General features: G+C 50.2%; 1 protein-coding gene across 1 annotated transcript; it reads left to right on the forward strand.

Annotated features, from left to right (window-relative positions):
* Positions 1 to 611: 611 nt before the first annotated feature.
* Positions 612 to 11,505, forward strand: LOC118856927 (H-2 class II histocompatibility antigen, E-S beta chain-like). Its single transcript, XM_036767484.1, has 6 exons — positions 612 to 791; positions 6,860 to 7,123; positions 9,227 to 9,508; positions 10,013 to 10,123; positions 10,591 to 10,614; positions 10,782 to 11,505. The coding sequence occupies exons 1-6, from the start codon at positions 692 to 694 to the stop codon at positions 10,793 to 10,795; spliced, it is 795 nt and encodes a 264-aa protein (XP_036623379.1). The 5' UTR covers positions 612 to 691; the 3' UTR covers positions 10,796 to 11,505.
* The last annotated feature ends 314 nt before the right edge of the window (positions 11,506 to 11,819 follow it).

The following is an 11,819-nucleotide window of genomic DNA, read 5'->3' on the forward strand; positions in this document are numbered from 1 at the left end:
CTGGAGGCTTTGTCAGATTCTTTGTTGGAATCCAGGTTTACTGTATCTACAGCATTCTCCTGATCCATGAGCTCAGTTATAGTGTCAAAAAAGAAAGGTTCATCTGGCATGAGTTCTTTCTGATGCAGTCTTGATGGCCTTTATATAATCACTCTCCCCTTTCAAAATGCTCACAAACCATTTCTTTTATAATGGGTTTTAAATTTTTTTCTAGGAGGCAAAAGCAAAATTAATTGAACACTCATCCATCTTCCCTTTTTAAAAAATATTGGAACATTTGTCCTCCAGTTTTATGGGACCCACTACAGTAGTGAAGACATTCATTGATCTACACTAACAGCTCAGCTTCAGTGCCTTTACATTTGGCTATTGCAATAGTCCAGGTAAGACACGATCTCTGGGCCCCTTACTTCACTGAGATTCTATGATTTCTGTGACCTTTTTTTTTCCTTAACCACAAAAACATTTCAGTATTAGAACAGGCCCTGCAAAAGGAACCTCTGCCTAGGAACTGATGATGCCCTTCGTTCCTAATGCTCATTGGCTCTCTCAACTCTGAGGTTGCCCAACCCTGGGGCAGACAAGAGAGTGTAAATTCTTAGTCTGGGAGATGTGGGGGGTAGTTCCCATGAAGTGAGGGCCATCTTGACTGTTATATCTCTGAGTCCCTCAGCCTCATCTTGTCTCCAGGATGCTGTGTGTCTTGCTCCCCAAGGGCGTCTGGACAGAGGTTCTGGCTGTGACCCTGCTGGTGCTGATTTCTCAGGTGGCTGCAGGCAGACATGCCCCAGGTAAATACAGAGCAGCAGCTTCCCAGAGAGCACAGGTGGGGCCCAAGGGGAGCACTCTTCTCTCTGGGCCCAGACCAAAGGAAGGACTTGGGACAGGATGGACCTCAGATAGATGGACAGTAAATGAATCTGTTTTCAGGCTCCCCTCCCAACTAACTCTTCCTTTGGCCCTCCTTCCTTTCCCCCTTTTCCTCAGGGTTCAGGGACTTGATATAGCCCCGCCCCCTCCAAGAGCTGAGGGCTCCAGGCAGTTTGTCAATAAGCAGTTATGAAGCAGCTACTGTCTGCCAGGCACTGTGCTAATGCCAAGGATAGAAAGAAAGGCAAAGGCAGTTCCTGTTCTCAGGGAGCTCACAGTCTTATAACACATAAACAACTGTGTGCAAACAAGATAGTTACAGGAGAAATTGGATATAATCAAGAGAGGGAAGGCACTGACGTTAAGGGGCATCAGGAAAGGCTTCCTGTAGAAGGTGGGATTTGAGCTGATACCTGAAGTCAGCCAGGGAAGTGAGGAGGCAGAGGTGAAGAAGGAGAACATTCTAAGCAAGGAGGACAGCCAGAGAGCGCCCAGGGTGGGGAGATGGAGAAATGTGTGGGGGAAAAACAAGAAGGCTGGTGTCACTGGATAGTACAGTGCTGGGGCCCTGGGAAAGCAAAGTGTAAGAAGGCTGGAAAAGTAGGAGGGGGCCGGGTTGGGAAGAGCCTTGAAGGCCAAGCAGAGGATTTTATATTGGGTCCTGGGGGTGATAGGGAGTCCTTGGATCTTGTTGATTAGTGGATGGCATGGGCAGAGCTGCCAGGGTGCTCCACCCCCGTCTAAACTTTTCTGTCCCACTAAATATCTTCCCAGAGTCTGTCTAAGCTGCTGGAAAGGTTTCAATTTGGCTGGCTATTTGGGAAGGAAGGGGTAGACTTTGCTGGATTAATTTCCCAGGTATGGTTTCAAGGCCATAGTGAAGCTGGAGTTGGGGACCACCTTCTGGTTTTCATGAATAACACCCCAGTGCAGTAGGGGAAGGTCTCCCCATCAGTTCCTCAGAGGCAGGTTAGAGGCAGACACTGGGCTGGAGGGGCCAAGGGGATGGACCCAGGCTGGCTTTTCTCCTGTCTTCATGATCCCTTGCTCATGGGCTGAGAAAAGAGGTGCAAGCCCAATATTCCCCAATCCCCCCTCCCCTGGATCAGGCAGGGCTTGCCCTCTCTGCCCCCCATCTGCCAGTGTCATCTCTGGTCTCCACACCTCTGCTGCTCTCCCTGAAGCTGGGGTCTGGATCAAGGGGTCTCTGCCATGACCCAGCAGGGGAGTGAGATCCTTTGTCCTCGGCAGGGAGGGAGCCCTCTGGGATGGGACACAATCCTCTCCCAGCTGGTGTAAGCATTGTAGGGGAGCAGATAAAAGCCCCTCTGGCACTATCCATATTATTTCCTCTCCAGCCTGGCCTGGCACCTGGCCTGGCTAACCACAGTCTCTCTGGGATCCTAACCTGCTCTAGAGCCGTCCTCCAGGATCTGACCCACTTTTGAGCTTTGTCACTTGCTCTGCCCCTGCCACGTGTAGCCCCCATTCTCCAGGGCTGGGCAGGAGACAAGGGCCTTCTAGAGACAGTCTGTCAGGGCCTGAGCAAGAGAAACCCAAGGGCAGGGGGATCTCCCAGTCCTAGCAGGGTGGTGGCTGCTTAACCCAGCTGACAACTCCAGGAACACCCTGGTATCAGCCATGGGTGTACTAAGCACGTGCTGCCCCCATGTGGACAATCCTCCAAACTACACAATATGGAAATAGCCTCTCAGCTAGAAGTCAGTCAGACTTTTATTAAGCCCTTACTATGTGCCAGGCACTGGGTTAACTGCGGGGGACACAAAGAAAGGTAAAAGTCTCTGGGGATGACACCATGAAAACAACTGTGTATAAGCAAGTTATATTCAGGATGCTTTGGAAATAACCAACAGAGGGAAGGCACTAGAATAATTAAGGAGGATTGGGAAGCTTCCTGGAAGATGGGATTTTAGTTGGGACGGGAAGGAAGCCAGGGAAGCCATGAGTCAGATATGAGGAGGGAGAGCATTCCAGACATGGGGACAGCCAGAGGAAATGCCCAGAGCTGAGAGATGGAGTGTCTGGCAGGAGGGACAGCAGGGAAGCCAGTGTCACTGGATCACAGAGTACATGAGTGGGGGAGGGGGGGTCAGGGGTAAGAAGACTGAAAAGGTAGGAGGGTAAACATGAGAAGGGCCTTGAAGGCCTAACAGGATTTTTAAATTTGATGCTGGATATGATAGGGAGCCACTGGAGTTTATTAAGCAGTTGGGTGACAGGGTCAGATCTGTGCCTTAGAAAGATCCATTTGACAGCTGAATGGAGGATGGACTAGAGGGGGAGAGCCTGGAAGCAGGCAGACCCACCACCAAGCTATTGCAGTAGTGCAGGTGGAAGGTGCTGAAGGTCTGCATCAGGGCCGTGCAGGGTCAGGGGCATTCAAGATGCTACAAAGGCAAAATTGCCAAATTTTGGCAACAACAGATTCAATATGGGTGATTAGAGTGAGGATAACACTGAGACTGTGAGCCGAGGTGACTGGGATGACGATGGCACCTCACCATAATAGGGAGAGAATCCATGTCTGTGAGAGAATGACACAGAGAAGGTCAAGCACAAGAAGGAACTAAGGGACTTTGAATAGCCTTTGGCTTGGGCTGGGGTCTCATGTGGGTAGAAGTCAGAAAGAAGGCTAGAAAGGGAAATGGAGGCAGAGGTGGGGAAGGCCTTGCTTTCTAGGCTAAAGAAGTCGTTCTTTATCTAACTGGCAATGGAGAGTCATGGGGTGAGCTGGGGCCTCTGGAGAGGAGATTTTAAATAAAGAAACCAGTTAGGAGGCCACTGCAGATGGTGAAGCTTGACCCATCATGCCTGGCCTCTGGAGCTCTCTGTTAATTGCCAAAGCAAATGGTCTTTTCTCAGGCTTCCTCCTTCAGGAACTTTCTGCTGAATCTGACCCTGTCAGCTTCCCTCGGCCTCTGGGTATTCTCTCCTCTCTGGGTTTTTGTGACTCTGCTCTCTCTTGGTTCTCTCCTTACCTGTCTGATCACTCTTTCTCAGTCTCCTTAGCAGGTTTACCATCCACATCATATGCCTTAAACAGTAGTGTTTCCTAAGGCTCTGTCCTGGGCCCTCTTCTCTCCTCTCTGTAACTTCCTCTGCTCCCATAGAGTTCATTCCCATTTCTGTTCAGGTGACTCCTAGGTCTGTGTTTCCCTCCCAGTGCCTGTCCAGCATCACCTGCTGCCTCCTGGATATTTCAGGCCCTATGTCTCTAAGCTCTCTTAAACACAGCATGTCCAAAATGGAACTCATTGCTTTTCCCCCAAACCCATCCCTCTTTTAGACTTTCCTATTCCTAATGAACATAATGCAATTCTTCTCATCTCATGGTTCATGACCTTGGTTTTATCTTCAGCGCCCCACTCTGCCCCCCCCCCCCCAGAGTCACTGCCATAACCTTCCTTACATGTGGTGGGTAAAAGATGAAATGACTAAGAAACAAAGGTTCGAGCTTTTGTGCATATTGATTATTAGCAATGTCTGCCGATTACTCCACAAACTGGGACCAGACTTCCTCAGCTTAGGCCTGGACCCTGAACATAGGATGAGACAGACTTTTATATATTAAAAACAAGGAATCACATAAGGCCAATGAATGAAAAGGAAACAAAATAAACATTAGATAACTTCAATTCTCATTGGAGGAAGGATTAGGGACTTTCCAAGTTGGAAGAGGGAGAGCAAAAAGGTGTAATACCCTGAAATTAGAAAGAGATGCTCTCCCCCCACCCCCGCAAGTGTCTGTGAACACTCAAAGGAGTGTGGAAACAATAACTGATTGAATAGAAGGGGGCCAGATTTCAGATAAGACAGATGGGCAGCTTGGGATGTACAATTGTGACAAAACTCTCTGCCTCAGTCTCCGGATCTGCCCTTCTTTCTGGTGGCACAACCTCAGGGCCTTAGTTAAGGGTCTCTAAGCAGCAGGAGAGCTGGTCCAGCCTCCAGCCACGCAGGGCTAGGTTCAGACAATGAAATAAGGTTTTCTCCCAATTCCCGCAATTGAACACAATTTCTCACAAGACAGAAACTGGGCTCTTCCCATAATGGGATAGAAAGGGAGCTGAGCTAGCTCCAGAACTGAGTCACAGGATGCAGTCAGTGGGGTTCACTGAATTCCCATAATTCATCACCTGCTGAACTAATCTCAATTTCTTCCTACATACAACCATTTCTGCTGCTCTGGCCACCACATGAGCAGACCCTCATCATCCCTCACCCAGATTATTATCATGGCCTCCTAATCGCTGTTCCTGTCTCAATTCTCTGTTCACTCCAGACCATCTGTCACACACCTAAAAATGTATTTTTCCTCAAGAGCAAATCTAAGTCACTCCTCTCCTCAATAGACAGCACTGGCTCCTTATTGCTTCTGTGATCAATTAGAACTTCCTCTGTTTATTCCTTCATGATCTGGGTGGAACCCTCTCTTATATGATAGTCCTCCTCTTCCTGTGCTTTGTGATCTGCTCAAAATGGCCTTTTCCTCACAGGCTGCACTATCTCCCACCTCTGGGCCTTTGCCCATGGCCATCCCCCATTCCTGGAATACACTCCCTCCTTCCCTCTGCCTCATGGATCCTCTCTTCCTTTATGGCTCAGCTCAAGCAGCACTTTCTAGGTGAAGCCTTTCCTGATCCCCCAAATGCTAGTGTCTTCTCTCTTTCCCTCTCTTCTCTTCACTTGGATTCATTCTGTCTGTATCTTTATGGACACTTGTCACTCCCATTTGAATGTAAAGCTGGAGATTGTTCCCTTCTTTATATTTGTATTTCTAGCAGCTAACATAGTGCCTAGCACACAGTAAGCACTTAATAAATGCCTGTTGAGTGACTGACTGTCTTTGGGGAAGTACAGCAGTGCACACAGAAGGAAAGACTTAAGTATAAAGGAAGCAAGGAATCCATGAGTGAGGGGGTGGGGGTTGGGGCAGGCCAGGCATGGAGGCTGTTCACATGTTTGGAGGTGGGAGATGAAATGCTGAGTTTGGGGAGCAGCCAGTAGGTCAGTTTGACTGAAACATAAATTGTGTGTGAGAGGGAATAATAGGAGATCCTGGAAAGGTAGGCTGGACTCAGACTGGGGAGGGCTCTACATGCCAAGGTTGGGGTTTTGAAATTTCTCCAAAGGTCCATAGGGAGCACTAAAGGTTCTTGAGGGGGTGAGTTAAGCAGTTACACTTACACTTTCTAAAAATTACTTTGTCCTTTGTTGGGTGGATAGATAAATTATATCAGTCAGTCAACAAGCATTAATTTAGTGCTTCCTGTGTGCCAGGCACTGTGCTGAGGGCTAGTTTACATATAAGAACAGTCATTTCCTGCCCTCCAGGAGCTCACATTCTAGGAGGAGGAGGGTCCAAGCCATGCCCAGGAGGGGCGATGGGGAAGCGGCCCTGGTCCACAGTCACAGAATTGTGAGCAGAGCCACACACACACAGCAGATCTCCAAGCCCTTTTCAGTAGGGAGGGTGATACTGATGTGATTAATGTCCTCTGATCAAAGGGGAGAGAGGGGCGTGACCTGCAGGGTCATGGAAGTGTGGGGAGGGTCTGTCACCTGCCTGGGTCTCTGCAGAGGGGCTGGGAGGGGGGTACAAAGATACACTGGAGGATGAGGATCAGAGAGGTGGTTAGACTCAGGTGAACAGGACTTGGGGAGGGTGTTGGGTAAAATTTCCTGGGAGTGTTTGCACCAGGCTGGGTGTGGTTGAGAGGCAGCTGTGACGCAGCAGACAGACAGGACCGGTCCGGAACCCGAAGGTCTGGGTTCTAGTCCTGCCTCCATTCCAGAGTTGCTCTGTGACCTTGGAAAAGTCGCTTGCTGTCTCTGGGCCTCAGAGGGGGTGGGGCTGAGCTTGCGCAGGAAGGGCAGCGGGAGGTGGGCCATATTCTCGTTGATCAGGCCCAGGTTGTGGTGAGGGCGGGGTGTCCGTCAGGGCTGACCCTCTTCCGGGTGTCCCCAGAGCACTACACTGAGCAGGCTAAGGGCGAATGTCACTTCGTGAACGGGACGGAGCGCGTGCGGCATGTGATGAGATACGTCTATAACCGGGAGGAGTTTCTGCGCTACGACAGCGACGTGGGGGAGTTTGTGGCGGTGACGGAGCTGGGGCGGCGCGATGCTGAGAAATGGAACAGCCAGAAGGAGATCCTGGAGCGCGCACGGGCAATGGTGGACAATTGCAGGCACAACTACCAGTTGGTGCCCTTCTTATTGCGCAGGCCCTGTGAGTGCGCGGCCCCGGGGAGGGAAGGGGGGGCCAGGGGAGCCCGGCAGGGACCCAGGGAGAGGGAGGGGGTCCTGGGGAGGGAGCAGAGCAGGGAGGGAGGAGAAGAGAAGGGGCTGGAAGGGAGCGCAGGGGGAGGAGAGTCCATGATGGGAGGGGGCAGGTGGGGAGGAAAGAAGGTGGAGGGGGCTCACAAGAGCAGATGCAGGAACAGGGGCCCCCAGAGCAGGGGAGAGACAAGGGGGAGCAGGGATGAAGGGAGGGGGAGATAATGGATTTGGAGGGAGGAGGAAGTGTGGGGACCAAGGGGGGAGGAGCAGGGGAGGAAGATGGGGGACAAAGGGGGATGAAGAGGAAGGAAGACGTATGGGGGAGGGGATTGGGATGGAGGGAGAAAGGAGGAGGGATGAGAGGGAGAAGAAAGGCAGCAGATGAGGGGTAGGATCAGGAGCAGAAAAACTGGAGATGAGTGAAGGGGAGGAGGGGAGGGAAGAGAGGAGAAGAAGGGGGAGAATGAATGGGGAGAAGGAGGGGAGGGACAGAGGGAAGGGGGAGAGACCCTCCTGTAGCAGCATGGATGTTGGTTCCTTGAGTCCTTTTTCCTCAGTCAGATTCAGATTTTTTTCCTCCTCCTATTTTAATGGGGATAACTTGCATTGGGAACAGGCCATAGACCCTTCACCACTAAATAACTCCCATTCATACAATGCTAAGTGGTTAAGAGGCGGCCAGGTAGGGCAGTGGTTAGAGCGCCAGGCCTGGAGTCATCTTGCTGAGTTCAAACCTGGCCTCTGACACTTACTAGCTCTGTGACCCTGGGCAAGTGGCTTTGATGAGGTCAGAGTTGGGAGAGCTGGTTCATCACATGTGAAAGGATTCCCTTAGACCTTCTCTGTAGCCAAGGGGAGCTTTATTGACCCAAAAGCAGCGGGCCTGAGACTTAGCAAGGAGCCAAACAAAGGCACTGATGTAGGGAAGGGACCAGACTTATAGAGACAAAAAGCTACACAGCCTGTAGGATGATCTTAGGGCTTCCTATGGGGGCTGGAGATTTAGGGATAGGATAAGCCTCACAGGGTAAGGACAAGATAAGGGAGTCAGGACCGGACACAAGAGAAGGGGAGGAGACTTTGGGGTGCCAGGGAGAGAAACTCATCCCTTAGGGTACCTTTGTATTAAGATACATTAGGGCATCCCCAGGAAAAAGGCAATTTAGTCCTTAGGGCACTGTTTGCACCCACATCAACTTAACCCTGTTTGCCTCAGTTTCCTCATCTGTAAAATAAGCTGGAGAAGGAAATGGCAAACCCCTCCAGTATCTTTGCCAAGAAAATCCCAAAGAAGGTAACAAGGAGCTGTACACAGTTGAAAAACGAGAGAACAACAACAAAATAGTTAATATAAAATTAAATCCCCCAATTTCTGAGTGCCCTGGCTTCATGAACCTTAAAAAGTTATCAATAAAACTGTCCTTTTTTATCCCTGAATCTAAGCTCAGCCGAAGCTTCCCATGCTCTGCCCTCTCCTGTCTCAACCACATTCTCTTCCTCTCTTCCCCCTCCAGCCTTCTCTGATAACACAGACTCTTACACCTGAGGCCTCATCACTGAAATTGTCTTTCTCCAGGGACCCAGACATATTTCTGCTTCTCCCAGGGCCCCTGGACTCTGGGTCAGGATGCTCAGGTTCCTACTGGGCCTAGGTGTTCCCCACAGTTCCCCTGATTCAAAATTTCTTCAGTGGATTGAGAGCGTCTCTTAATATTTGAGTTACAAGTCTTCCTGAAAATAGTTTTATTACCTACACTTATGATCTGCTTTGGAAATAATCCATTACAAAGTAGCTATTTACAATGAGAAATCTGGCCTGCTAATTTCTTCCCATATCACTGAATCCTGATGAGCTGGGACTGTGATAATTCAGCACCATGGACTCTTTCCTGCTACTTCAGGGGGAGCTTAAATGTCTACCAAGATGCCCATTTCTGGCCCTGGGGAGGAGAGGAGGCCTGAGCCTGGTTATGGATCAGGTGACAGAGGTGGGGGCTGGACTAGGAAGACCTGCTCTGGCTCCCTCACTCGAGATCTTTCTTCTTTCTTCCAGTTGAGCCCGAGGTGACTGTGTATCCATCAAAGACGGCTCCCCTGGGACACCACAACCTGCTTGTCTGCTCTGTCACTGGTTTCTATCCTGGGGACATTGAGGTCCGGTGGTTCCTGAATGGGCAGGAGGAGACAGCTGGGGTTGTGTCCACAGGCCTGATCAGCAATGGAGACTGGACCTACCAGATCCTGGTGATGCTAGAAATGACCCCCAAGCGTGGAGATGTCTACACCTGCCAAGCGGAGCACTCCAGTCTTCAGAGACCTGTCGTCTTGGAGTGGAGTGAGATAGAGCTCCCTTACCTTCCAGTTCTAACGTTGCTCAGGACATGGAGCTAGCTCTGAGATCCCCTCAGTGTGTGTCCTGTGCCTTCTTTTCTCCTGCCCTGGGCTAATACAAACCCCATTTGGTGCTACCCACCCTCCCCTCTTTCCCCAGCACAGCCCCCTCATGGCAATGCTGAACTAAGAGCTGTGGAGACCTAGAACCTTGTCAGCCTCCTCACTGGCCCCAGTCCTGGGAGCTGGCCTCCCTCTGGGACTCTGTGATCAGCCTATAGACCCCTTTCTCCTGGGGTAGAGGAGCTAGGCTTTGAGATGGATTGATGTCAGTGTCCCCTGGTGAGCTTTCACTTCCTGTGGCCTGAAAGGCCCTTCCCACATCTGTCCCTTCCCTTCTTAGACAGGATTTAATCACCTTCTCAGGCTCCCCTCAGACCCATCTGCTCCCCACATGGGCCTGGTTCCTGGAGGGAAGGTTTTGATCCCTGCTATCTCTTCTCCCCAGGAGCACAGTCTGAATCTGCCCAGAGTAAGATGCTGAGTGGAGTCGGGGGCCTCGTGCTGGGGCTGATCTTCTTTGGGGTTGGCCTCATTGTCCACAGGAGGAGTCAGAAAGGTGAGATAGTCTGGGGAAAGTCCTGAGCCCCCTCCCCTCCCTGACCTTCTCCAGGACAGCAAGAGAGGATATTTAATTGTGCTAGAAATCTGGCCCCAGGTCAGGGCTGAAGGGGTGGTCTGGCTCTGGCTTCAGCTCTTCCTCCTCAGGTGGTGAACAGGCCAGATCCCAGGGCTCAAGGGTCTCAAGGAATCTCATATTCACTACTAGAGACAGTCTTGGGAGAGGGGTCTCAGGTTCCAGCCTTTAGCCCCTCCCCCCTGCCATTCCCCCTCCCCCCATCTACTCACACAGTTGTAGCTGGATAGGATAAAGCATCAATTAAGTGCTTCCTTTGTGGTATCAGGTACTGAGCTAAGCAGTATTATGAGTCCCCTGTGCCACAGTGCTCAGAACCACGGTGCCCTTTGCTTCTATGGCTCTAGAATTTACCAGGATTCATATGTCTGTCTTTCTTCCTTTCCCAGGAAATCGGGGTTCACAGCCAACAGGTAAGGTCCTTCTACCCAGGTGTGATCAGGGTTCTCATAGCTACAGCATCTGCCCAGTGGGGCCTGAAGCTAAGAAGAGGCTTGGGGGCCCTCAGTGGGAAGAAGTTGTTCATGGGGGGCTTCAGACCCCCATGTAGACTCATATGACTGTTCTCTGTCCTCTGCAGGGCTCCTGAGCTGATCTCTGAGGCTGTGTCCTCTGGAACTATTGTGTTCCCATAGCCTCCCTCTCACATTTGGAAACCCCTGCTTGTGCCCAGATCTCCAGGAGATTAACTCTGCTGACCCCTTCCCTGGAATAGCTCCTTCCCTGTACCTTCAATTCTGTCTGGACTCTTTGGCAGTTCCCCAACAGAGCTTCAGAGACACCCTCCACCCTCCTTTGTTTCTGTACCTTTTTAAATCCATTTTTGTCCCTTGAGCCTTCGCCCTAATAAATGAGAGGACTCAGAATCAACTGGTGTTTGGTGACACAAAGACAAAGTGAGGGGAGCAGAGGAGGAAACTTCCTCACTTAGGATCTGTAGAATCTGTCAAAGTGTGAAATGCCTCCAGAGGTGCAGATTGCGATCCATCCACACCTTTTCATCCTGGGTGCCTCTTGTCCATTTTTTTTTCCAGTATTCGTACAGAAGTTGATTAACCAGCCTGCAGGTAGCCTTCCTCTACATATCTTTATGTTACATAGATACCAATGGCCCTCACAAGCTGTCTGCCCAGAAATCCTTAGCTTTCCTCTGTGATGGGTCCCCCTCATGCTGGTGATACATCTCTCTGATGACTTTCCTTCTACCCCTTCTGCTCAGTTCTTCTTTGATGATATGCTGTAGCCTAAGCTTGCCTATCATGTGCCTCTCCATTGCACTTTTAAAAATTAAAGTTGTAGTGATACATTTTGTGTTTATGTTATGTTCATTGCTACTCCCATCTACTCCCAGTGGCCTTCCCTCATAACAGAATTTTTACTCAAAACTTCCATTATCACCATCACGTCGATCACATATAACCCAACAGTGTATGCAACAGTGCATACCCATAGTCTCCCCACTTCTTCCATGAAATGTTTATTTTCTCTTCTCTGTGGCCAAGTTTGTTATCTATGATTCCATAACTTTCAGCATCATCTCCCCTGCTCCTCCATTTTGTAGTCTTGAGTATGTTTCTTTCTTGGTTCTGCTCACACTGTTCGGTATCAGTTCATTTAA

Source organism: Trichosurus vulpecula, chromosome 7 (assembly GCF_011100635.1).
Source record: "Trichosurus vulpecula isolate mTriVul1 chromosome 7, mTriVul1.pri, whole genome shotgun sequence".
Classification (NCBI taxonomy): domain Eukaryota; kingdom Metazoa; phylum Chordata; class Mammalia; order Diprotodontia; family Phalangeridae; genus Trichosurus; species Trichosurus vulpecula.